At 37.1% G+C, this 25,232-nt stretch overlaps 4 protein-coding genes across 6 annotated transcripts; 3 read left to right on the top strand and 1 right to left on the bottom strand.

Annotated features, from left to right (window-relative positions):
- Positions 1-150: 150 nt before the first annotated feature.
- LOC149740882 (potassium voltage-gated channel subfamily KQT member 1-like) lies at positions 151-9,573 on the top strand. 3 transcript variants are annotated; one of them, XM_089873018.1, is made up of 16 exons: positions 151-823; positions 1,032-1,168; positions 3,864-4,037; positions 4,431-4,521; positions 4,931-5,057; positions 5,134-5,212; positions 5,367-5,437; positions 5,892-6,002; positions 6,584-6,654; positions 6,717-6,827; positions 7,117-7,217; positions 7,526-7,810; positions 8,109-8,184; positions 8,314-8,464; positions 8,779-8,858; positions 9,356-9,573. In XM_089873018.1, the coding sequence occupies exons 1-16, from the start codon at positions 545-547 to the stop codon at positions 9,419-9,421; spliced, it is 2,010 nt and encodes a 669-aa protein (XP_089729144.1). In that variant the 5' UTR covers positions 151-544; the 3' UTR covers positions 9,422-9,573. The 3 variants fall into 3 exon arrangements, with proteins under 3 accessions (XP_089729144.1, XP_089729145.1, XP_089729146.1); XM_089873019.1 differs by lacking the exons at positions 151-823; positions 1,032-1,168 and adding an exon at positions 2,790-2,905; XM_089873020.1 differs by lacking the exons at positions 151-823; positions 1,032-1,168 and adding an exon at positions 2,830-3,014.
- On the bottom strand, positions 9,503-15,627 carry LOC149740881 (uncharacterized). The gene is made up of 10 exons (XM_089873024.1): positions 15,350-15,627; positions 14,045-14,182; positions 13,601-13,688; positions 12,879-13,100; positions 12,213-12,409; positions 11,725-11,770; positions 10,773-10,956; positions 10,193-10,389; positions 9,785-9,957; positions 9,503-9,719 (listed from the first exon to the last, which is right to left on the bottom strand). The coding sequence occupies exons 1-10, from the start codon at positions 15,451-15,453 to the stop codon at positions 9,596-9,598; spliced, it is 1,473 nt and encodes a 490-aa protein (XP_089729150.1). The 5' UTR covers positions 15,454-15,627; the 3' UTR covers positions 9,503-9,595.
- LOC149740880 (peroxisomal biogenesis factor 19-like) lies at positions 14,061-19,799 on the top strand. Its single transcript, XM_089873028.1, has 2 exons — positions 14,061-14,147; positions 18,008-19,799. The coding sequence occupies exon 2, from the start codon at positions 18,024-18,026 to the stop codon at positions 18,864-18,866; it is 843 nt and encodes a 280-aa protein (XP_089729154.1). The 5' UTR covers positions 14,061-14,147; positions 18,008-18,023; the 3' UTR covers positions 18,867-19,799.
- On the top strand, positions 19,798-24,558 carry LOC149740879 (E3 ubiquitin-protein ligase PHF7-like). Its single transcript, XM_089873022.1, has 6 exons — positions 19,798-19,995; positions 20,313-20,435; positions 21,163-21,245; positions 22,105-22,332; positions 22,609-22,808; positions 23,694-24,558. The coding sequence occupies exons 1-6, from the start codon at positions 19,830-19,832 to the stop codon at positions 24,427-24,429; spliced, it is 1,536 nt and encodes a 511-aa protein (XP_089729148.1). The 5' UTR covers positions 19,798-19,829; the 3' UTR covers positions 24,430-24,558.
- The last annotated feature ends 674 nt before the right edge of the window (positions 24,559-25,232 follow it).

Genomic DNA, 25,232 nt, shown 5'->3' with positions numbered 1-25,232 from the left:
GACATTACGACAAAAAGAAGCTACGGGAATCTATTTTTATTTAAAATGTTGGGTTAACCATGTAGTTTGACATTTATTTAAAACGGCCGGCAAAAAAATGTAAAAAACGTCCAAATTAAAAAAAAAAAAAATGCAAATTATTAAAAATATGAAATTTCGGTTAACCTTATTTTAGTTATTCGGGGTTTAATGTCTTCAATGTTGCTTTATTGAAGACAATCGCTACCATTCGTGTGTAAGTATATGTAGCTGTACCAACTACGACGTAAGTTATATATAGTCCAGGCCGATGTACTTGAGGTCGCTTGGCATTCTCTTTGTGGTGAAAGTGGTGGTGAATATACGTCGCTTTGAAGCAGCTGCGCTACGTTTTAAACCATTCGAATCAGCTTGCGCGATATGTTTGTTCATATTCTGTTTTGTCGCTACACAAAGAGATATATCGATCATATAAACATGTATCAGCCTGCCTTCGTTATAAGCAACTCTACCAGAACCATAGTATTCGGATTTTATCTTTTTTTAGATAATGCTTTAACTTGTAATGAGTGGCAGACCTAGATTCTCACGCTCCGTCGGGGACTCCCCTACGTGGGACGCGTGGACAAGTGACGTAAGGAGAGGGAGTCCCCTAAATAGGGAAAAGCACTTATCAGGAGTGTACAGTACCAATATACCTGAATCTAACTACAGCGTTCAAAATTCGAGAAGAAGTTCCAAAGTGACGTCGACAGGAAAAAACACGTTGTTGCGTCCGTACAACAGCGCACCTAGCGGAACTTACGGGAGAAATGACGTCACTGGATCGTATACAAAAAATGGGGTAGGTCTATTTCTCTAATATATAATTCAATGACGTAACACTGCAACAAAGTCTTACATTTTTATGCTGCGACAACTTTGTATATTAAAGAACATCAAATATATTTTTTACCAGTTCGTTTTGTGTAAAAGGCTGGAAATCGTATAAATTTAGAATACGTAAAAATTGTTTGTTTGTTTTGTATTATTTTTTAATTATTTTTTCGCAGAAAGATTTTTCGACCGGAATTCCTGAAGAAATTCCTTTTATTCATTTTGACCCATGCTCACCCGATTCATTGTCACGTCATAAAACAGAACAAAAACCAGATGATCAGAGTTTTTCGGTTAACTACAGACTTTGTCGGTGAGCTCTTGTTTAATTTCCAGTGTTTCCAGCTACTTTTTCGCAGATATTTCGCAGTGTTGCCAATCATAATTCCAACTTTAATTTCGCCGCTTCTGTGACTTGACCATTTTGAAATTAAGGAATTAATTTTAAATCTGGCAACACTGTAATTCATTATTCATAATGCATATTTGGATCTGGTCTGCAGAGAGAAAAAGCGTCGCGTTAAACCTGTCGCGTAATTACAACGCGCAAGAGCCTATATAGTGTGAGCCGACAATTACTATACTTCTATGATTTATTACGTCATAGGCTGGAATCGCGCGGTCGATTTTCGAAGCGTTTGCAAAACTAAGATTGCGTTTTGCAGATCACAGTCAATCCTCTTTAAGCTTCTTTGTGATGTAACAATTGATTCTATGACGTGGCAGACATAGGACATATGTTCGGCTGCAGGCAGGTTTATTTATTTATTTAAGGTCAAGTCCAATCTCTCCTAGCAAACGTAATAAGCAGTGAGTGTTTTAAAGCTAAAGTTTCAGTTTACAGCATATAGCATAGATATAGACAGTGTTACAATATAGTTAGTTTTTAATTAGTTTCCAGGTATAACATGTTTATATTTCTGCAAACGCGCGTCTATATTACAGCTATTATAGAAAGGATTGCATTCTATATTATAGCTAGTATAGAAAGGATTCTAATGTATGTTGTACGGTACGGCGGGGAAGATGGGACACATTTCACTCTATTTTCAGGTCCTATTTGGTAGTAAACAAAAAACATCCAAAGAATTATAAAACCGTATCCTCACGACTTCCATAGACCGTTGTTAATTGTTTAAAACACGATCAGGATATTTTTTTAATATCTGGTAAAGGTGTCCCGTCTTCCCCATCCCCATCTTACTATATGCATGTATTTCAGTATACACCGCGAATAGGAGTCATATAGAAAGGGTTATGATACGTATTACATATACTAATATCCTAATTATTTTTTCACGTTTAAAATATGGATATTACTGTGGGGTAAGGTGGGACATATTGTCCAAATAGGACAAGAAAATAGAATGAAAAGGTGTCCCATCTTTCCCTACACTACATATGCCTATATTTCAGCATACCGGACGCATGCAACCATATACTATAGAAAGAGTTATAATATGTAGATTTATGCACCACAAATCCTAATTACATTTTCAAGTTTATCATGTGTATATAACACTTCAGCATATACGCATAGAGCTAGTTTCAAATACGCTTAGGTCTGTATTATATCTCATGTTATACAAACGCATGCCAGTGTAATATTACAAACCAACTGCCAAATGGCACGCAATCAACTAATATATAACAGCTTGCAGCATACGAGTATAAATAGATACCAAAGTTGAAACAAAACTTAAGTTTCCATTATTACAGTTTCTCATAAATAACCGAAGTATTATAACATATAGAAGCGCTGTTGGTTCAAAACACATCAATGTTTAAATGTTGTCACGTTTTCAACAAATACTTTTAATTTATGTGTTATATCGAATGTTGTTTTGCTTTCTTCGCTGTGTTAACTATGGCCTACTAAAGATATCTTTAGTAGGCCATGTGTTAACTAATATGACTTTTGTTATTGTAAACAAATGATTAAATAAGAGTTAAATTATATCCAGGTTTAGTTCAAGATTACGTATGTTTCAAATTAGAGCTCAACTAATTGAATTAATTAAACCACATGTTTAATTAGTCGTCAAACAAAGTAAGGAAAGATTTTGCTCAATTATTTATAAATCTTCTGCATTGTGGAGGCGCTACCTTTACCGGGAATCGAACTATGTACATTCGGGCTTTAAAACTTAAATACAAACGTATATACTCAAATAATAGACCTACAGTAACCGCATTGGTTAATGTTAAATAACTCTGTAATATGACAAAAGGAACTTTTTTTCTCATGGTTTTTAACTTATTTTGTTTCAAACAAAGTTTTTTTAAAAAGTTGTATATTTTGTTACTGTCCCCGCAAGTTAAATACGTGGTAACTCTTAACGGGCACGAGGTTTATGAAACAGAACATGCGTGTTCTAACGACTGTCGTTGCTCTGTCATTTGAGAATAAATAATTTACATTTACAGTCCAATGTATGTCTTAGTCAACCCATAAAAAATAAATCTCATCAAAGTATCATACGTGGTAACTTGTATACAGTAGGGTGGGGAAAGATGAGACAACTTTTCATTCTATATTTTTCGTCCAATTTGGTAGTAAACGAAGAACAATTAAATAATTATAAAATCGTATCCCCACGACTCCTATAGACCGTTGTTAATTGTTTAAACCGATCGGGATATTTGGACATTGTATGCTAAAGGTGTCCCACCTTCCCCCACTTTCCTAATATTTTATAAGTACCAGTTGTATGAAACAGATCACTCCCATAATATTAAACAAATTACATGGAATAACAACGCCCTGTACCATGTAGATATTTGTCAGTCCAAAAAAATTAATCACTTCCAAAGTTGGTTACATACTTGGTAATTTGTAAGCAAGCACGAGGTGTATGGAACAGAACATCCGTGTTATAATCACTGTCGTTTCCCTGTCGCGCGAGGATAAATAAGTTACAGGTGTTTCTCGTAAGCGGACATAATTGCATGAAACAGAACTATATGATATTAAACAAGTTACATATAATAACAACCTCTTTACATAGGAACCCGTATCGGCAATCTACTTTATCAGCCATGATCGGACCGGACGCAAGAACGTTAAAAGCAATTAAAGATTTGAAAGAAACTAAAACAAAACACCGTCATTTTCAACAACAAGCTTATAATTTCCTTGAACGTCCAACTGGAGTCAAATGTTTCGTTTATCACGTCTTAGTGTGAGTGATTATTATATTAATTATATATAAAAACGTATAGTGGGGTGGAGTAAGGCGGGACACCTTTAGCACATAATATCCAAATACACTGATCCTGTTTTAAGCAATTAACAACGGTCTATAGGAGTCGTGAAGATACGGTTTTATAATTTTGCAAATATTCTTTGTTCGTCTTACTCCAACCTGCTATAATAAAACAGCTTTTATTCCTTACTAAAATATTCTCTATTACGTAACAGTATTCTATCTTTGATTATAATCGACTATCGTGTCGTAACAATGGGGAAATATATAAATCAATACTCAATTATTAAACCTCATATAGAGCATTATTAATTGATGGTGACGTCATAAGCGTGTTTCATATACGTCACAATATAATTATTATTGTAGATTCATGATGGTTCTGATATGTTTGATATTCAGTGTCCTGTCAACAATCGAGGGGCAAGAACGTAATAATGTGAAGCCATTGTTAGTCATGGTGGGTATTGTGACGTATTGGTTTACTCATACTCAATTCTGACAATTTTCCAACCCAGTGGTCAATAAAAATCCTATTATATTAAAACATACACAATAATATTTCATGGAATTGCTTTATTTTATGCTGTGTGCTTAGCGCTGGCTTTTTATTGATTAGCGCGTCTACCTCTAGTCCAGAAGGTTCCGCCTCGAGGCTCGACGCTGTTAAGCTTTTGGACTTTTATGTGTCCTTGAGCAAGACAGTTATCGGCAATTGCTCAAAAAGTTTCATACGTGGTAACTTGTAAGCGGGCACGAGGTGTATAAAACACAACACCCGTGTTAATGGTTGTCATTGCCTCGTCACGCGAAGTTTAACAAGTTACATTCATTCATTTAAATTTTCTTCGTTTACTCTTTTTTCCCAGGAAGCAATTCTCGTCGTTGTTTTCACCATCGAATATTTTGTCCGCTTGTGGTCAGCAGGGAGCATTGGTAAATACAGGGGTTGCCTTGGTCGACTTCGATTCGCCAGGAAACCAATTTGCGTCATAGGTACGTCATAAGTATACGTCATTGTTTAAACAATTCATAATGTGTATAGCGCCCACTAACGGATGTTAATTTTTAGACCTTATGGTGGTTAGCGCATCTGTTGTTATATTGCTCGTCGGGAGAAATGGGAACGTTTTCGCTGCCTCTGCTATCAGGTACGTCACAATGACGTCATTAATATGAGGTAGTTTGACCAGCTTCATACAGAAAACAAAATTTGTAAAAAAAGAAAGACGGCAAATTAAATTTAATAAAAATATTTTTTTCTCAAACAATTTAAATTGATAATCGTTCTTTATTACGTCACAGAGGCATCCGATTTCTCCAGATATTACGTATGTTACATGTTGATCGACAAGGAGGAACATGGCGGCTGTTGGGTAAGTTTGGTCATAGTTATGTTTTATCTTGTTATAAGTTATTAAATAACTTTTATCCTTTGGGAGTATGCAACTTTGTGAATGAATTTAACTTATTTATCCTCGAATGGCGGGGCAACAACAGTCGTTATAACACAGGTGTTCTGTTTCATACACGTCGTGTCCTTTAACGAGTTATACCACGAATGTAACTTATATTAATCCTCGCATGGCGGGGCAACGACAGCCGTAATAACACGGGTGTTCCGGTTCATACACATCGTGCCTGCTTACAAGTTACCACGTATGTAACTTTGTAAGTGATTGTTCTTCTGTATATAATTCTCCATAAAGTTACATACATGGTATCTAAACAAGTACGAGGTGTATGAAACAAAACACCCGTGTTATAACCATGCAAGGATAAACAAGCTACATACAAAATACCAATTTCAAAGTTGATACATTAAACCAGGTAGCGTCGTTTACATTCACCGACAAGAGTTAATCACCACTTTATACATTGGGTTTCTTGCTCTTATATTTTCATCTTACTTCGTATATCTGGCGGAGAAACCGGCACCAGGTAATTTGAATATATGGTACTGGGTTCGAATCTCACGGTAGTGGATCGTTGGGTTTGTATAAACGTTAGTCGTTTTTTTGTGTGCTTTTGTGATACAGGGTTCGAATCTCACTGCAACGGTTTTGGCATGGTTTTAAACAGTGTCGTTTTTTTTGCACATGTGAGTTGCATAAGGTTTTGCTTTGGCGGCGTGCAAGACCTTTTATTATAAGATCACCTATCTATGTCAATCTATACTGTTATAGTTACAACATATAGTGGGGTCGGGGAATATGGGACACCTTTAGCACATATTATCTAAATATTCTGATCGTGTTTTAATTATTAACAACGGTCTTTAGAATTGTGATTCCAAAGACCGTTGTTAGTCGTTGTGATAGTCTTATAATTCTTTGAATGTTCTTTGTTTACTACTCAATGGAACGAGAAAATAAAGCTAGAAGGTGTCCCATCTTCCCCCACCCTACTGTATAAATTTAAAAGCACAAACTCTGTATAAATTTATGTCTTGCTAACTATGTAGAATTATAACTTGTAAAAAAATTAAAGAAGTTAATTGATTAATTGTTGTAATTTTATAGAATCTTTTAAGAACGGTACTTCCCCTACTGGTAAATTCCGGAGTTACGCCGATGCTTTATGGTGGGGTGTGGTAAGTATTATAACGTCATAATCAACTCTCTTACGTCACAAAACTAATCATGTATATTTCAGGTCACAGTTACTACGATTGGCTACGGTGATCACGTGCCGATCACGTGGTTGGGCAAAGTGATTGCGTCATGCTTCTCCATTTTCGCGATTTCTTTTTTCGCGCTTCCAGCTGTAAGTCTAAATAACCTTGTTACATGTAGTAGGGCGGGGTAAGATGGGATACCGTTAGCTCTTAAATCCTATACTTCCCGATGGTGTTTTAAACAATCAACCGCGCTCTTTTAAAGCGGGAAGGATACGGTTATATAATTCTGTAAATAATCTTTTTATCTACAAAATGTGAAGATAAGAGAGAATGAAAACATAAACCATCTTACCCCAACATAGTATATGTAAAAATATCCTTTTTCCCTTAAACTGAGATATTAGTTCAGACTTTCACTTATATTTCTTGCTTTAGGGGATTTTAGGATCCGGGTTCGCTTTAAAAGTCCAGCAGAAACAGAGACAAAAACAATTTAACCGACAAATACCGGCGGCTGCTGCTTTAATTCAAGCAACGTAAGAGTTAGTGTTTTATACTTTTAATAGTTTGTGTTAAACTAATAATCCAACTTCTACCCACCAAACTCTAACCTTTAACCGGCCACGCGAAGATAGAGCAAGATAGATTTACTCATTTATTTCTATGTTTATTCAAAATTACAAATTAAACAATGTGTGCTAGTGAAGAATCTCCCTATGCTATCTAACAGCGGAAAATAACCACCAACCCCTAACTGCCAACCGACAACACTTCCCACCAGCCTAATATGCAATGTACCAGAGGATTCTTGGTGCCAAACTAATTGTTCTTTATAATCCTCTAGATGGCGTTGTTACGCAACTTCCGTCGGCACCAATTGTTCCGCTACGTGGAGGTTGTTCAAGATAGCTGGTAACCATCGCAACAGTGACGTCACAAATTGTGATGACGTATTTATCGAAGAAACACAGCCAAGGCCAAATACAACAAAAAAATCTCGTTGCGCCCTCTCACGGTTGCATTTAGATATTCCAATATTCCGCACGAGGCCGCCATTGAGTAAGGAAGATAAATCGCAGTCGATTCCGTTCGAAATCGGGATCGACGTTGATGAAAACCCCGCAGATGGGTGAGTGACGTAGCTATGACGAGTCATGACGAACCCATGACGTACCGATATATAATCAGGTTACATAATGTGATGTAAAAAACCATGAATAGTTTACCAAATATAAGAAAGTGCAAAACGAAAACCCGTGTTATAAACGACTGCCTTTACCCCGCGATGCGATCAAGTTACATACGTGGTAACTCGTGAACGGGCACGAGGTGATGGAACAGAACACACATGTTGCAACGACTAACACTGCTCCGCCAGGCGATAATAAATATGTTCCATTTATTCATATCTGTGCAATTCATTACAGAATGCCCGAATCTTATAAGAACGTCGTCCGCGCAACAAGACGACTTATTTACTTTCTTGCGAAGAAAAGGTTTCAGGTAAAATTATTTTACGGTGTTTACTATCCATGACGTAGCTTGTGACGTAATATATGACGTAACTCGTGGCGTAATAGATATGACGTAACTTATGGCGTAATATATGACGTAACATGTGACGTCACACAGCGATCTCGGAAGCCATATGACGTACGTGACGTGGTGGAACAATATTCACAAGGTCACGCAAACGTCATGATGAGAATAAAGGAGCTCCAGCGAAGGTTGGATCTCACGTTGGGGAAACCTTCGTCGTTTACTGACTGCCAATTCACAGCAGGTTAGTTATATTATAAAGGATGTTAGTTTTTGATAAATGCAATGAATCTGGCCAAGTTATAGTGTCATTACAAGTTGGATGATTCTCAACTATATAATACTGCTTGAAAAACAGTTGTTATAACACGATGGTTCTGTTCCATACACTTCGTGCCCGCTTACAAGTTAACACGTATGTAACTTTAGGGGTGATTCATTTCATACAAAATTTACCATCAAAATTTATCAGTTCTTCATAACCTTAATGAATGTAACTTATTTATGTGACACAACAAACGACCGTCGTTATAACACGAGTGTTTTTTTTATCACTAGGCGAGCTAGGGAGTAATTCTCCAGTCAACGATCGGCAGAGGTTAACCACTGGAGGTCGTCTTTTACGTCTTGAAAAATGGGTACGTAAGTGATTAGAATTTAACTACATTTGACATAGTTGAGCTTAGGCATCTTACTAGTAATTAATGTACTTATCTATAAAAGTTTAATATATAAAAAACTGTTGTTGTCGGCAATTTACTTTTGTTTTCTGAAACAGCTTGTTATTTATTTGCCTACGATGTGGGTGATTTTTTTCTGAATGGCTGAAAGTTTTAGACAATCCATTAGTGACCACTGGGTTAAAGTAATTGCCGTTATAAGTGTCTTGCCCAAGGACACGTGTGTGTAACTTGTAAGCGGGCACGAGGTCTACGAAACAGAACACCCGTGTTATAACGACCGTCGTTGCCCCGCCACGCGAGGATAAGTTACATACGTGGTGACTCGTAAGGGAGCACAAGGTGTATATGGAACAGAACACACGTGTTGTAACGACTGCTGTTGGTCCGTCAAGCGAAGATATATAAGTTTTTAGGTAATCTTAAGTCAGATCAATTTTATTTATTTTCAACAGACTGAAACAACCGACAGAAAACTCGACGCCATTTTTAAACTTTTGGAAAAACTCAACGAGAAATGAGAGAAGTAGAAGCAAGGTGTTACGTCACTGTTAATGGCGTAGTAATGACGTCATCAGATTTTATATTCATTCGCAAAGAAATTCAACCAAGCGGACACTTTATTTTGCACTAGTTTTCACGATGACGTAATAAAGTGTTTATTATGTAACAATGGAAGCATTATTGAAGAACAATCAAGTCGAGCAACACCGAATCTTCTTTGTTCGATTATTCGACGTCACTTCGATTGTTTCTCCCAACGGCGTTCCGGTAGAGGGCGGTATGCCCATATCTCCTTCTTCACGCTCCTTTAATATTCTAAAATATTTGATTGTTTAATTATTTATGACGTCAATATGGGGCGTTATTACGTCACATTTAACCTGGTTAAAGCCTCAAAGGCCTGAGGAACGTTTTCACCACTTTTGGCGCTGATTTCCAGGAAAACCGCTTTGCACTGTAGCGCCACCGCGTGTCCCTCCTCCCATGTGACAGTTCTCTGCTTATCCACCTTGTTTCCAAGCAACATGATCACCGCGTTGTTTCCCGCCGATTCCTGACGCGAGAAGTCATTATTTATGCAACCAACAGAGATACCCAACCATAGGCGCCACGTAGGGGTGTCTTGTGGTGGCATGTTACCCCAAACATATACTTTGGCAAACCATTTTAACAACAGCTTTTACGCTGGTGTTATGTAATTACATTTCAACAATGTCGCCCCAGATTTCTTGAAAATTCAAACAACAGCGGTTACGCCCATATTCCCAAAACCTTATGACGTCACAAACCTTTATGTTACTTATCCAACTGCGAACGTTCTTTAAACTCGTTTCGTTTGTGACGTCATAGAGGAGCATCACGCCGTCGGCTTTCCTGAAATAAAGTCGGGGAACGCTACGGAATCTTTCCTGGCCCGCTGAGTCCCAGATCTGTAGCGATGTTACGCCCTGGGCCGTCACAATCGTTTTCATCTGGTACGTGATGTCTGGGAAAACAAATCAATGACGTCACTAGGTGTGACGTAATTAATAACGTTTTCTATATGGCTGAGGTCTTCGGGAAACATGTCAGGGACTTGGGATTTAGACCAGACTAAGTCCGTTACCAAAAACTATAGCGTGCTCTATTCTATATGGTCGAAGTCCTATGTAGGACAATAGTAATGGGTGGGAGATCTTCTCATAACGACTCCGACAATAATAGGTGTTCCCGTCTAGTGTTAACGCACAGAACACCAACTAATTCTTGAACCCCAAACTAGAATTGCTTATATATATAGTAGACCTAACCAGTTTTAATGATATAGCACCCCGCAACTCCTATAACACTTCTCGTACTCCTGTTTAAATGGTAACAGACGGTTCTTACCTAACGTGGGTCTCCTATCTTCTGAGAAAGTATTGAAACAGAATCGTTGAATCGCGCTACTCTTGCCCACGTTCGAATCACCCACCAGGATCACTTTAAAGATTCGATCTGGCGTCTTCGCTACTACTGTTTCGTAGTTCGGTTGTTCCCATTCACATTCGGTGGCTCGCGCGCTTAATCGCGCCTGTAATCATGACGTCATTATCGTGATATTTTGTATTTTTTGCAATTTTTTTTTGGACACAGAAGCAAAATAAAAACTTGTGACGTCATTTATTGACGTCTTTATTTGAGTTTTTTTGTCTGGCAGCACTGAAAGCAATCAGTGTCTTGTGAGGAAAAGCTTGAAGCAGACACAGAAGGACGTTTGGTTTTAAATCGGGCGTAGGTTTTACGTTGTGTTAGTTATGTGAGAGCTGTAGGTAATATTTATAACTTTAAGTGTATATCAGTTTTGGTGGGAATGTTACTAAGTAGAAAACTGCATATGAGTTTAGTAAGCTGTGTATATACGCGAAGACTATATATGTGTTTGTTATATATGCACCGTAGTGCAGCTGTTTATAATGTCTATATACAACAACAGTATGAAGGTGTATATACATAAACCTGGTGTATAATGTAAGTCGACAATGCCTTTTATTTGTCGTTATTACAAATCGTTACACTTTACCTTCTAAAGTCTAAACTACATGATACATTCGTCGTTTGTGGATATTTATTTGTCCCTGGCAGCATAGTGGTTATAGCGGGCCTGGCTCTGGCCTGGAGGTATCGGGTTCAAGGTTTGTCACTGCTAGTAATGTGGCCATATGTGTCCTTGGTCAAAACACTTAACGGCACAAAGCAACATACATAGTAACCTGGCACGAGGTGTATGAAACAGAACATCTGTGTTATAACGACTGCCGTTTCCCGCCATGCGAGGACAAATCTAAGTTGTTTTACTCACGTGGTAAGGCGAATGTGTCGTTTGACCAACTTCGTCCAACTTGACTCTAGAAATAAAAACGAATGTTACACAAAAGTTAAAGAATTCTTTCTGTTCATATATTTTTGGTATGGCGTAGAATCTGCGTCGGAAAGTAAGAACTAGAATCAAAAACGCTATTTTGTGCTTGTACCTTTCGAAATCTATGAATAAACGTAACTTAATTTATACTCTCGTGGCGGAACAATATATGACAGTCATTATAACATGGGTGTTCTGTTTTATATACACTTCGTGTCAGCAAGTTATCACGTATGAGTTTGTGGGTGATTGTTTCTTTTGTCCGACAATGGCTGTACACACTACCCGGAATTCGTCCGTTTTGTCCGGATTTCGCTTCCGCAATTGGACACGGGTTAGCATACGACTTCGCATACCAGATACTGTGTACACTGTGCAGCCACCTTTAGACGACACCTCAAGCCCGCTTTTAAAAATTTATCTCTTACTTAAGGTTTTCAAGCTCCAGTTCCAACTTTACAGTTTCTCTTGTTTGTTCGTCTTTTTGTGCAATCGCCGATTCGTATTCGAGAAATATTTCTTTTTTATCCGATTCTGCTTTTTCTTGCAGCCGAACGCAAAGTTCTTGTGTCCGCTGCAAACTATCCATGGATTGCGAGAGCTGCATTTGTAAGCGTTGGTTCTCCTGAATAAATGTAAACAAATATTTCTCGGTTTATGTATACAGTGGTGTGGGGGAAGATGGGACACCTTTTAACTCGGTTTTCTCGACCCATTTAGTAGTAAACAATGAACATTCAAATAATTATGAAACTATATCCCTACGACTCCAATTGACCGTTGTTAATTGTTTAAAACACGGTCAGGATATTTTGATATTATGTGCTAAAGATGTCCCATCTTCCCCCACCTTACTATATATATATTTATCATTTATGTTTGTTTTGCAATAAGGTCGGTTTATACAGCATTCGCGTTTTGTTTGTACACAGACCAGCGTTGAGGAATAAGTTGAGGGGAATCCGGGATAGGTTCAAATCCACGTATGAGTTTGAGAACCAAGGATCCTAAGTTCGAATTTGGGCGTGTGTTAAAGAACCAAAAGGTCCTGGACCTAAATCCACGCTAAGATTATGTAATTACAATTACATTACCTGCTGCAAACTATCATTGTCCTGTCTTAATTCCGTCTCCTTGCAACTCAGATCTTTCACCAAGCCGCTTAAACTTCGCAAACTTTCGCTTCGTTTTCGTTCGCTCGAATTTAAAACCGCTAGCTGTCGCTCAAGGTCCTTCTTCCGCATGACGACGCCATCGAGCTCTTGTTGTTTTCCGTGGATTTGCCTCTCGAGTTCGGCGCGATAGCGAACTTCGTACTAGAATCGATTTTCGAACACGAATTGTTAAGATTAATGACGTCATAAACAAATCGAAATATTGATTCGAGAAATTTCAAATAAGAAACCGCCACAGTTAGCAAAGTCTCGTACATGGTCGGGTTGTGACGTAATAATGAGGTTAAATGTGACGTGGGACTGTAGTTCGACAAGGGACCATAACAATGTTGTTACTGATAACTTTCTATACCTAGGATTCAAATTACTTTGTAGCGATACTTATCTATGCTGCAGTAAAAAAAATGAATAAATGAATAAAACTTATTTATTCTCACGTGGCGGGGCAACGACCGTCAGTATAACACGGGTGTTTTGTTTCATACATCTCATGCCTTCTTAAGAGTTACCACGTAATATAACTTTATGTGTGATTGATTTTCTATAGATTTCACATAATATAATATATGGCTGACAAACTAACTTATCAGGAAATATTTGGCTAAAACAATTCAGGATTCTCATTCCATTAAAATTGTCACCTCTGCTTTTATGCGGGATCTTTCTTCCTCTAATATTCTTTCAACGTCGAAGAAAATATGCTGCACCTCCCGTTCGCTGTGTTCTTTGCTGGTTAAGGTTTATAGTATTAAGATGTGAATCACCCAAAAGTTATATATACGTGGTAACTCGTAAGCGAGCATGAGTTGTATAAAACGGAACACCAGTGTTATAACTACAGTCATTGACCCGTTATGCGAGGATAAATAAGTTATATACGTGGTGACTGTAAACTGGCACGAGGTGTATGAAACAGAACACCCTTGGTATAACAGCTGTCGTTGCCTCGTCATTTGTTTGCATTCACACACTTATTTACTACTGTTAAAATAGCTAGAATATTTATTGTCATTTATTGACGAACGCTAAAATAGCCACTATACTATTTTATATTGTTAGAACAACCAGCAAAAACAACATCTCACCTTTTTAGAGCGACGTCTTTATCTCCCCTTATGACGTCAATTTCTCGAACCGCATTGTCCAGGAAGAATTCGAAAGTATCAAGAAGTTCTGGTTCATTGTTACGTAGGTGGACCCATAATTGTTGTAGTCGTTCCTGTCTTGTTTAATTAGGGTTTAATTAATTAATTAGCAACATTAATTAATATAATTAATTAATTAAAGTAATATGGCATACGGTCATAAAAGTGGGTTATTTATAACTTACATGAAGTTAAAGACATTTATGTAGTGTTTTATTTATAAAAAATACAATGAAACAATACATTCTAAAAAAAGTATAATTTATATTGATATAGTAGGTTGGGGGTATATAACACATATTTTTTTCCATCCCATTTGGTAAAAAAGTTTTATAACCATAGTCCAGCGACTCTAAACGTGCGTTTTAATTGTTAAAAAACATAATTTGAAAATATGGGGCAATACGGGCTAACGGTATCCCATCTTACCCCACAATACTATATAGCGTTCGTGGTGTAATTACCAAACTTAGGCCTACAGTCCTGGCAGTGTGACGTGCCTAGCTGTATGCCATTAATCCTAAATAGAGAACACAAGGCTCGTACTTATATTGTATAGCTTAAAATACAAAACTAACTAACAGTAGATTCAGGGCCCCCTTTTCCCTCAAAGCTTAAGAAAAGTGTTTATTTCTTGATACATGCATAACTATAGAGGGGTTCAGATTGTTATATGGTAGAGTGGGGGAGACGGGGCACTTTAGCACATAATATCAAAATATACTGATCGTGTTTTAAACAATTAACACTTTTTTATGGAAGTCGTGAGGATATAGTTTTATAATTCTTTGAATGTTCTTTGTTTGCTAGTAAATGGGGCGAGAAAATAGAGGTATAAGGTGTCCCATCTTCCCCCACCCTAATGTATAAACCCATAACATTGGAACACGTATGTGCTGTGTGTACAGTATGGCCTTATTACGGTTTCTGGTTTATTAATATTTTATTCGTGGTTATAAAGTATTCTGAAAACTCGCTGATAAGCAGAATATGTATAAGCCGTTTGTTTTTATGGTTACGTCATTTATATGACGTCATATACTACGTCAAACTGAATAGGTTTTATACATAGCATGTTTTTAACACGTTGCTGCTAATTTCATTTTCTTTGCTATATTTTAATGAACCTGTTCTTCGATACCGGCTTGTGTATTTGAAAAAACAAATTATAATTTATGTTATATACTAGATCTTAAAATACGTCACATACTACGTCATGTATACATATAATACGTCATATCTTACTCGTGTAGCAAGGCCTCAGCTTTTATCGTGTATAGAAAGTTGGACCATTCCTTTTGCGGCGATTCCCCGCTCCCTTCGTACACCGTTCCCTCGTTCGAATACATTGGGTTTAAATTCGAATCTACTGTGAGTCCCGGTCTATACTAACTCTGTAATGCATATTTATATCTTGACGTTAACAGCATACATTCTGCTTTCGGTGTTGGTTTATTTTGATTTGCACCTCCTGTTTTCTGTCGAACTATTTATACACTTCATGCTCACTGTCGAGTTATAACATGGGTGTTTCTTATACACAAGACCCACATGGTGTATTTATATACCCCATGCTCACTGTCGAGTTATAACATGGGTGTCTTCTTATGCACTAGACACACATGGTGTATTTATACACCTCATGCTCACTGTCGTGTTAAAACATGGGTCTCTTCTAATACACCATGGTGTCGTATTGCTGGGTGTATTCTTAACATGGGTGTCGTATTAGTCCATTGCTACACTCGTAGTATTATTTATTTCTATTTATTCATTTCACCTCATTAAACTTTGGCACCGCTTACTCATAGCCCTGATGACGTAACTTGAGCTTAACCGAACTTAACGTAGCGTGCCGTATCCCACACATTAGCTACACATACTCAAAGGCGTGAACGATTTTTCCGCATTGCTTGCACTAAATATCTCCACACATTCGATCGATAAATGGCGTTTTAACGAACGGCTGCATCAGATTCGTTTTGTCAGATTTGCCTGCGCGCTGGGTGGGCCGTTTTCTCTTCATGAATTTTGCATGGACCTAGCCGGCTATCTCTATAGTTGATTATGTTTCAACGCTAATAACATGTAGGGTGCTTTAAAACCTGGAGTAAAAAACTGAACAAAATTAACATGGTTGAAAAGTCAACTGTAAAAAGGCTCGTCGCTGCTACCATTGTGGGCGTGTGTGTCCTTGGGCAAGACGCTTAACGACAATTGCTCCGACCCAGTGGCCACTAATGGGTTGTCCAAATTATCAGCCATACATAAAATAACTCGTAAGCTCTTAAAACCCGTGTGATAACGACTGTCGTTTTCCGGCCACGCGAGGAAAAAGTAAGTTACATTCATTCATTCATTCATTCATTCATTCATTCATTCATTCATTCATTCATTCATTCAAAAGGTGTTTCATTTGGTAGTAAACAACGCATATTTACAAAATTATGTAACCGTATCCACACGACTGTAAAATAGTGTTGTTAATTGTTAAAACACGATTAGAAAATATGGGGTATTATGTGTTAACGGTATCCCATCTTACCCAACAGTACTGTATCTAAAACAACCTATGCGTGTGTTTACAAACCTTGATTCAATAAAGGTAAAGATTGAATTAACTAAAAATAGAATTTAAATGATTTAGAATTTAAATGAGGGGGGGAAGATGGGTCACCTTTTTATTCGATTTTCTCATCCTATTCGGTAGCAGAGCCATAGAAATACCGAGTAGTCCAACCCATTGTTACGTAAAACACAAATTGAACGGCAATTTGGGTCCAAAATAACACAGTAGGTATAGGGAAAATGTATGTTTTTCGGTAAATTACAGAAAAACTTGGGCCTCAAAACAAATTTAAAGGTTGAAAAATGTAAAAAACATGTGTTATTTGTTTTCTGTGTCAAAAAAAGTCAAAAATTAGAATTAGAAGCGGTTGATTTGCGACATTTTAGCCATTTAATGCGGCTAAATTTATACATTTTTTCTAAAAAATGTTTGGTAAGGTAAATAGAAGCTGTTTTACACCTCCCCACAATAGGAAAACACAAACAAAACTTAACAAGTTCGTTTAAACCCATTGGCAAAGTCACCACTTTTGCTCTATTTTGGACACACATAGACGCAGTTGGACTACTCGGTGTTTATACGACTCTGTTCGGTAGTAAACAAAAACATTGGAAACATTTTAAAACCGTATTCTCACGACTTCCATAGACCGCTGTTAATTGTTAAAATACGATCACGATATTTGGATATTATGAGCTAAATGTGTCCCGTCTTCTCCCACCCTATTATACCCATTATAAGCCGTGCTACACAATCTTGGCCAATGGATAAGAAACCCGACAGTACTATTACATAGGTTTATTTGTCTCTTCGAATACGACAGCGAAAATGAGACGAAAACATGGGCCATCTCACCCCACAGTATATCTTTGATCTGTTTTTGTTACTCTTTTTTTTCTACTCAAGCCCAGGAACCCATGTCATAACGTATAAACTTTAATAATGGGAGCGGCAACCATGAATAAGTCATTCAAGTTCCCACCCACGAGGATATAAATGACCAAACCATCCAAAAGTCATAAGTCGCTCTGTAATAAACAGACATTAGATATCCATGTTCGGTTAAAACAGCTCATGCGTATCAATTTTGTTTTTAAGCAGAAGCGCAAGATTCCAAAGTTTAGGTCGTAGAAATTTGCATTAATAGGTAGTACATGACTCTTGTTTATTAATTACCGTTTATCTTGTTATTTATGTTTGTTGTTGCGTTTTTTAACTCTTGGTGCTAGCGGAGAATACCCCACTAAATCCAAATTATATTCGTAACGTATTGCCTAAAATATGAACTAAAGAGTAAACATGCATACCTTACAGTTTTTGTTTTATTTTTAAAGGGAGACAATATTTGTAATGGACGCTGATTTAGATAATTTGCTTGATGATGCATTAAATGATTTCGAAGCAGTTTCATTGAATGAGAATAAACCACCTGCAGCAAAGCCTGTAAAGGATGAAGCTGTAGAAGCTGCTGGGACTTCTAATAAAGATGGGGATGCATTGAAGCAAGGGGGAAGCGGGAAGACAAAAGTTGCTCCGGATGAAATGGGGAAATTATTTGAGGAAGAATGGATGAAGTCAATAAACGAGTTAACGGGCAATGCAGGTGGTGACCCTGAACAAGCTGCACAAATGCGAGCGTTCCAGAAAGAGATGATGAAAGGGTTAGATCCGAACAACCCTCTTTTTGCTCCGATGGATGGGAGCAAGGATCTTCCCAAGAGCTACGAAGATGCGATGAAAGAAACTCTTGAGTTTTTATCGAAAGGTCCGGATGCAACTTCGAGCGGGGAGGATGATCCTTTGGACAAGATCTTCGATGAGATGATGGGGGCAGGTGGGGACGGGGAACTTGGGATGATGGAAAACATGATGAAGTCTATGTTATCTAAAGATATGTTGTATCCTCCCATGAAGGAGATGTGTAATGAATACCCTGTATGGCTGGAAAAGAAAGGGAGTGAACTACCAGTTGATGTACGCTCAAATTACGAACAACAATTATCGTTTTTGCGGCAAATCTGCCACGAATTTGAATCGGAAAAAGACTCGGACCCTGAAAAAGTTAAAAATCAACGTTTTCAAAAAATAATGGAACTAATTAATTCAATGCAACAATATGGGCAACCTCCAACTGATTTAATGGAAGGGAAAAATCCATTAACGCCCTCTCCTGACGCATGTGTTATTGCGTAATATTTGTAATTTTTAAAATGGTATTATTTTTAATTAGTCAATTTTTCTGAAATAGTAGGGTAATGAATTTTTTTAAAGAATACTGATTTAGTTGCATAAAACGCACATTTTCTGGTCAGTTTCAATACACACATGACAGCCAATGTATGTCATGTTTATTTAGATTCTTTTTTGCTGAAATAATAGGGTAATGTCATATCTTTCTAATCACGTAGCAATTGTTGACTGTCTTGTTCTTAAATCATGTACGGAAAAGCTAATGTGTATTAATATATACAATTAATTCAACAACTATTTTCAAACTTCTTGCAAACTTTTAATTTTTGTTTATTTAATATTAGATAGACTTGTATTTTTTTCTTTGCTTTTATTTTCCTTGTAATTTGTGTATGAAATTTGTACAACAACCAAATTTCACTATAAATGTTGCTGACAGACACAGTTTAAATCTAACAAAGTCCCTTTAAAAGTAATTATGCACAAAAGTTTCTACTATATTTGTTGTCGTTTTCTTTTTATTCCATATGGGTAAAGTCATGTGACAAAAAGCATAAGATTTATGCCACAGTTGGCCCATTACCACAACATGGTATATGCTCATTCTATTCTGTATGGGTGAGGTCCTACAGTGAGGCACGCCATGGGACCTGGGATTTAGACCAGAGTTGCCCCATTACCACAACATTGTATATGCTCATTCTATTCTATATGGGTGAGGTCCTACAGTGAGGCACGCCATGGGACCTGGGATTTAGACCAGAGTTGCCCCATTACCCAACATTGTATATGGACATTCTATTGTATATGAGTGAGGCCCTACAGTGAGGCATGCCATGGGACCTAGGATTTATGTCAAGGTTGACCTATTACTGCACCACTCTATATTTATTCTTCTAAATGATTTAAGAAATTTAAAATACCTTTTAATTCCAGGCTGTATACAACTAGGTTTATAAAATAGGAATGTCCGAAACAGCTAAAGTTTCTGACGCTAACCCACATTACAATGTAACCTGGTGGAAACAACTTCGAATAAAAAAGGTTGTTCTTCCTGATAGTTGTATTTTCTGCAATTCTTCTGTGGATTGTGAGGATAAACATGGAGAATACTTACAGCATAACTTCTCAGGTTAGTAGTTTGTAATTATAATCGTGAATATCAAAGTCTGCATTCACATAGCCTAATTATATAACAAATATATATAAAAAAGTGTTTTATATTTGTAAACTCTGTATATATTCTTTGTTTACTACAAAATGGGACAATAAAAATAATGAAAATATGGATTATCTTAGCCCAAACTACTTTGTGTTAATTGTTGCTATCTATTTTATTATACAATGTTCCTAGCCATCTAGGATCAGTGATAATACTATGAGTGAGCTAAAATATATAAAGTTAAAGCACCATAAATTAGCAAGATGAAACCTTGTTATTTTTCCCAGGTATGAAACTCCATTACTTCTGTTTGTTGCTTGCAAGCGGTCTCAACCAAACTATAGATGTAACTGATTGTACGACTGAAAAGGGTTCAATTTATGGCTTTAGGATCAAAGATATAGTAGCAGGTAAACATTAATAAATAAATGTAACTTATTTATGCTTGTGTTGGGGGTTGGGGCTACGACAGTCGTTATAACACAGGTGTTCTGTTTCATACACCTTGTGCCGTTTACAAGTTACCATGTATTTAACTTTTCAATACATTATAACAATGTGTATTTAACTTAACTGTAGACTCTTAACTATATTATTATGTCACTTATTTGTTCTCACATTTATATTTTAAGAAATAGTTGTAAAATGAAAACCTATGTTGCAAATTGACAGTCAGCATAATAAAGCAACACGTTACAATGTGTATTTGATAACTGAGATAATTCTATGTCATATTTACACTTTGTGTTTATTTAAAAGGCGTAAGAACTTAGTTTGAATTTTAGGTTCAACACCAGTAATATTAAACTTCATGCAAATATAAGGCTTTCTAAAATTGATTAAACTTCTCATTAATTGCAGGAAGAAAACAATGAATAATTAATTTCCTTTTATAAAATATTTGACAAATAATTAATTTAAAATTACATCCCGTTTGGTAGATACTAGATACACCACATTTTTATTCTATAATATTGGTTTCATTGGCATAGCGTTTTTTTTTGTATTTGGCGCAAAACCACGTAGTTACACAGCCTAAAATGCAGTTACACAGCCTAAGAGAAAATATAATGAAATGGTGACCCAACTTCCCCCAACCTACTATAAATGAACTTATTAAGTCTTCCCATTTTTCAGAGTACCACCGAGCTTCAAGATTGAGATGTTCGTTCTGTCACAAGAAGGGAGCTTCAATTGGATGTGCGGTACCACGGTGTAAAGTGAGTTTTCCAACATTCTGTACATATGATATCATTTATACCAGATGAGCCGCTTAAAGGTTATTTACATTATGCCTGGTAACAGATGTAACAATATATGCTATCGACCTATCGTGTTTATATAATATGCACCCTGAGATGTGCCGTCGCACGACTCGCACCCTGCAAGGCAGTGGTTCACTGGTTCTTAATCTTTTTTGTATGCTTTACCACTTTAACAAAGATGCTTATCAGATTTACCCCCACCATGTTACATGGCACTCATTTATAAAAAAGCGAAAACAATTAATTACATCAGTTATATTTATTGCGACGGATGCTCCAGCTTTTTGGCAACGGGTTTTTCAATGTGGGGTAAAGTACGACAACTAGATTATTTTTCTGTATAAACAGATGTGGATTGTGATTGGTAGATCATTTACCATCTAAATATAGTAGGATGGGGGAAGATGGGACACCTTTTCATACTATTTTCTCAGCCCGCATGGTAGTAAACAAAAAACATTCAAAGAAATATAAAACCGCATCCTCACGACTCTAATAGACCGTTATTATTTGTTTAAACCCTAGTCAGGATGTTTGGATATTATGTGTTAAAGGTGTCCCATCTTCCCCCACCCTACTATACAAGAAATTTACCCCTGGGAGAAATTTACTCCCAGGGGTAAATTTACCCCAGTTTAATAAATGCTTGTGTAAGGTAAATAACTCAACACTTAACCATATGCTATGGAGTTTCAGGTTCTACAGTGTGAAACACAATCATATTTACCCAAACAAACATATGCTAAAAATTCCTTTACTTGAATACCATCCTAATTAAATTTTTTACCTTGACTTTTTAACTTCCTTTTTTTAGGTGAAATTCCACCACCCGTGTGCTGAAGGAACTGTGTCACAATTTTACGACCAATTCCCTTCATTCTGTAAGTTGCATCGACCAATGCAAAGTGCAGAGAAAGAGGGAGGGACGACGACCTGCCCCGTCTGTCTGGATCCTGTGTGCTGTTCCGTTAAAACTATTTCCTCCCTTAAAACCCCATGTTGTCATGATGTTTGGATGCACAGGGTGTGTGTGCAACAACATGTAAGAGCTGGTTACTTTTAAAATCATTTTTTCGCCTGTCATTTTAGTCTCATTTTTTGTGACTTTTTTCATAAAAAATAATTGACACCCCTGTCTATGCTTTTGTTATAACAGGGCAACTCATCTGCATAAAACACAGGTGTTATTACTATACACAAGAACAAACAGGTTACAATGTATATTGTATATGAAACGTAACACTCATGTTAGAACGACTGTCTTTACCTGTCACACAAGAACCAACAAGTCACATCATATGATCATACCCTCACCCAGGCGAACTCCTCGGGCCTTCACTTCTTCCGATGCCCTGTCTGCAATGATGGTGAGACCTTCACTGAGGAGATGAGGAGGATGGGGATCCACATCCCGGAGCGTGATGCTGCGTGGGAGATGACGCATGATGCTTTCACCGATCTTCTGCATCGACACGCAGAGTGCGACGTGGAGGATTGTGTGTGTCCGCACGGGAGAGAGTGAGTCGTGTGATGATTATGGTTATCATGTCTACAGTACAGGGATATTTGCCCTGTGTATCTAGTTACTGTGTGGTACTTTTTTATTGCACTATATTTTAAATAAGAGCACCACACATAAACTAGATAAATAATTTATATAGCAAGTTTTTATGTGTTTGTTGTTTATTTTTCCCTATAACAAAAACGAGAGTGGTGTATTGTTTACTGTAGTATAGTATAGCATAGTGGTAAGTTCTGTATTTATATACAAGTTTTTTGTATGTCTTTGTTTGTTAGTGTGATTTTGTTGTATAGTGTCTATGAAGTGGCAAAAGGGGTGTGCTGTTTACTGTTTATTGTATTACAGTGCTTGTATATGCCATAAGTGGCAAGCTTTGCACGTTAGTTGTTTATTTGTAGCTTCTTGTAAAGATTAGTTGGTGTTTAACTTGTAAGAGAAGAGAGGGGAAATTTTGTATGTTGTGTTTTCTGTTATTTGTAGCAGTAAGTTTGTAGGGTTTATTGTGACAACATAGCAACAGCATCTTGGCAAAGTTTAGCATGTAACAGATAGTTCAAATTCTGTTGGTTATTCAATATATACTACCTAGGTTTTTTATATATAGCAATTTGTTTTGTGATTATTTTATTATTTTGAGTGCTGTTTTTGTTTATTTTTTGACTGTCTTTTTCAAGGAACATATTTATTTACTTTGGTTTTTGTAGTATTAGTAACATAATAAGTTTAAAAAATATGCTCTGATTTAAAAAAGTGTTTTGGAGTCTGTGGAGTTGTGATGTTTTAGTATTTATTTTAGTTAGGGCTTTGGATGGAATACTGCTAGATATTACTATTTGTGTTTATTGAGCAAATAGGTTTGTAAATTGTGGATATTTTTACAGTTTCAGCCTTAAGGGAAGCGAATGGGCAGTTGTTTTATGCGATTTGTGCGGATCATTCGGTACACACATCGGTTGCCACGACGATGTCGACTGTGAGAATTCTTACTACGCGTGTTTGAACTGTGAGCGAATTCACGGCCGCGAGGGGGCGCGAGAGATCGCTGTCGCTATGGGCGTGATAATACCCGAAGTAAAGCGAACGCGAAGGTCGGAGCGAATCGGATCACCGCGTTCGAAGCGAGCGCGGTTGACGCTTCAACTAAGTGATTGTTCGACAAACAACAAGAGTTCAAAAATGACAAAGAAATCGCCTTCAAAGTCGGAAAGGTCGGAAAGTTTGGATGCTGGATCAACGAATTGTGACGTCATAAACACCGATTCAGGTTGTTCTAGTAACATGACGTCTGTTGGAGTGAATACGTCACAAGTACCTACCAAAAGTACCAGAACCATCGGTGTCAATACTGTTTTTACCTGCCTACCCTCTGATGACGTCACACGTATAGTTAATGACATCACTGCACTGCCAAAAGGTGACGCATCAAAAGTAGATAAAGTTGAAGTTATAAAACCACACGACGCAAAATTAATAAAAAGTGACGTCACGAAACAAAAGAGTGACGTCACTGCTATTACGTCACAATCCACCGACAAGAAGCTTCGTTCAAACCATTTTCGGACAAAACTTCGTAAAATAAACAAAGGATCAAAAAAAGCTATAAAAAGAAAAAAGTAAAGAAGTAAATGACGTCATATTATTCATTCATCACGTCATACTTTGTTTGTTTTTATATTGTTCACAAATGTTGTATATTTACTTTATTTTCGGTTTGTTATAATAAAATATATTGGGTTCTGTATTCTATTCCTTGTTGTGCGTTTTCTACTAGCGGTTGTTTATTTTGGTATTGTTTAGCCGCTAGAGAGCGCGAGAGAGATGTAAAGTATAATTAATCTTAAAACCGTGGCGTGTTATTCGGTTAAGTTTGTATATATATACGTAAACGATATAAGTAAAACCTACATTTGTAAATCTGCTGTAAAGCTGGTGTGAATAAATGTAACTTATTTATCCTCGCAGGGCAGGCCAACGACATTCGTTATAACACGGGTGTTCTGTTCATACACCTCGTGCCAGCGTACGGGTTACCACGTATGCAACTTTGTTGGTGATTGTTTTTCTGTATATGTCTCGCATTTTAGACAACCCACCAGTGACCACTAGGTTGGAGCAATTACCGCTAACTGTCCAGCCCAAGAATACACACGCATACAATGGGAGCAGTGGTAGTAAACTACAAGACCATATAACACATATATTTGCTCTTCTTATATCCTGATGAAGTCTTACCGCATGGCAGACGAAACGTTGATATGATAGTTAAAGCTTTACATTTTTATACCAGAGTAGCAAATTTGTTTAGTAGGTTGGGGGAAGATAGGACACCTAAACATTCCATTTTCTCGTCCCATTTGGTACTAAATAAAGAATATTCAAAGAATTATAAAACCATATCCTCACGACTCCCATAGACCGTT

Source organism: Ciona robusta, chromosome 2 (genome assembly GCF_009617815.1).
Source record: "Ciona robusta chromosome 2, ASM961781v2".
Classification (NCBI taxonomy): Eukaryota; Metazoa; Chordata; class Ascidiacea; order Phlebobranchia; family Cionidae; genus Ciona; species Ciona robusta.
Note: the sequence above shows the minus strand (reverse complement) of the source record. Positions and strands in the feature narration are given on the sequence as shown.

Bases quoted from the DNA above. Each gene is read 5' to 3' on its own strand.
- LOC149740880 (XM_089873028.1), top strand. From the start codon at position 18,024: ATGGACGCTGATTTAGATAATTTGCTTGATGATGCATTAAATGATTTC.
- LOC149740881 (XM_089873024.1), bottom strand. From the start codon at position 15,453: ATGTATTCGAACGAGGGAACGGTGTACGAAGGGAGCGGGGAATCGCCG. The intron at 11,771-12,212 runs GTAAGAGATAAA...TTTTATTTCTAG, and splicing joins CTGGAGCTTGAAAACCTTAA to AGTCAAGTTGGACGAAGTTG. The intron at 10,957-11,724 runs GTGAGTAAAACA...TCATGATTACAG, and splicing joins CGACACATTCGCCTTACCAC to GCGCGATTAAGCGCGCGAGC.
- LOC149740882 (XM_089873018.1), top strand. From the start codon at position 545: ATGAGTGGCAGACCTAGATTCTCACGCTCCGTCGGGGACTCCCCTACG. The intron at 7,218-7,525 runs GTAAGAGTTAGT...ATAATCCTCTAG, and splicing joins GCTGCTTTAATTCAAGCAAC to ATGGCGTTGTTACGCAACTT. The intron at 8,465-8,778 runs GTTAGTTATATT...TTTTATCACTAG, and splicing joins TGACTGCCAATTCACAGCAG to GCGAGCTAGGGAGTAATTCT.
- LOC149740879 (XM_089873022.1), top strand. From the start codon at position 19,830: ATGTCCGAAACAGCTAAAGTTTCTGACGCTAACCCACATTACAATGTA. The intron at 20,436-21,162 runs GTAAACATTAAT...CCCATTTTTCAG, and splicing joins GATCAAAGATATAGTAGCAG to AGTACCACCGAGCTTCAAGA. The intron at 22,809-23,693 runs GTGAGTCGTGTG...ATATTTTTACAG, and splicing joins GTGTGTCCGCACGGGAGAGA to TTTCAGCCTTAAGGGAAGCG.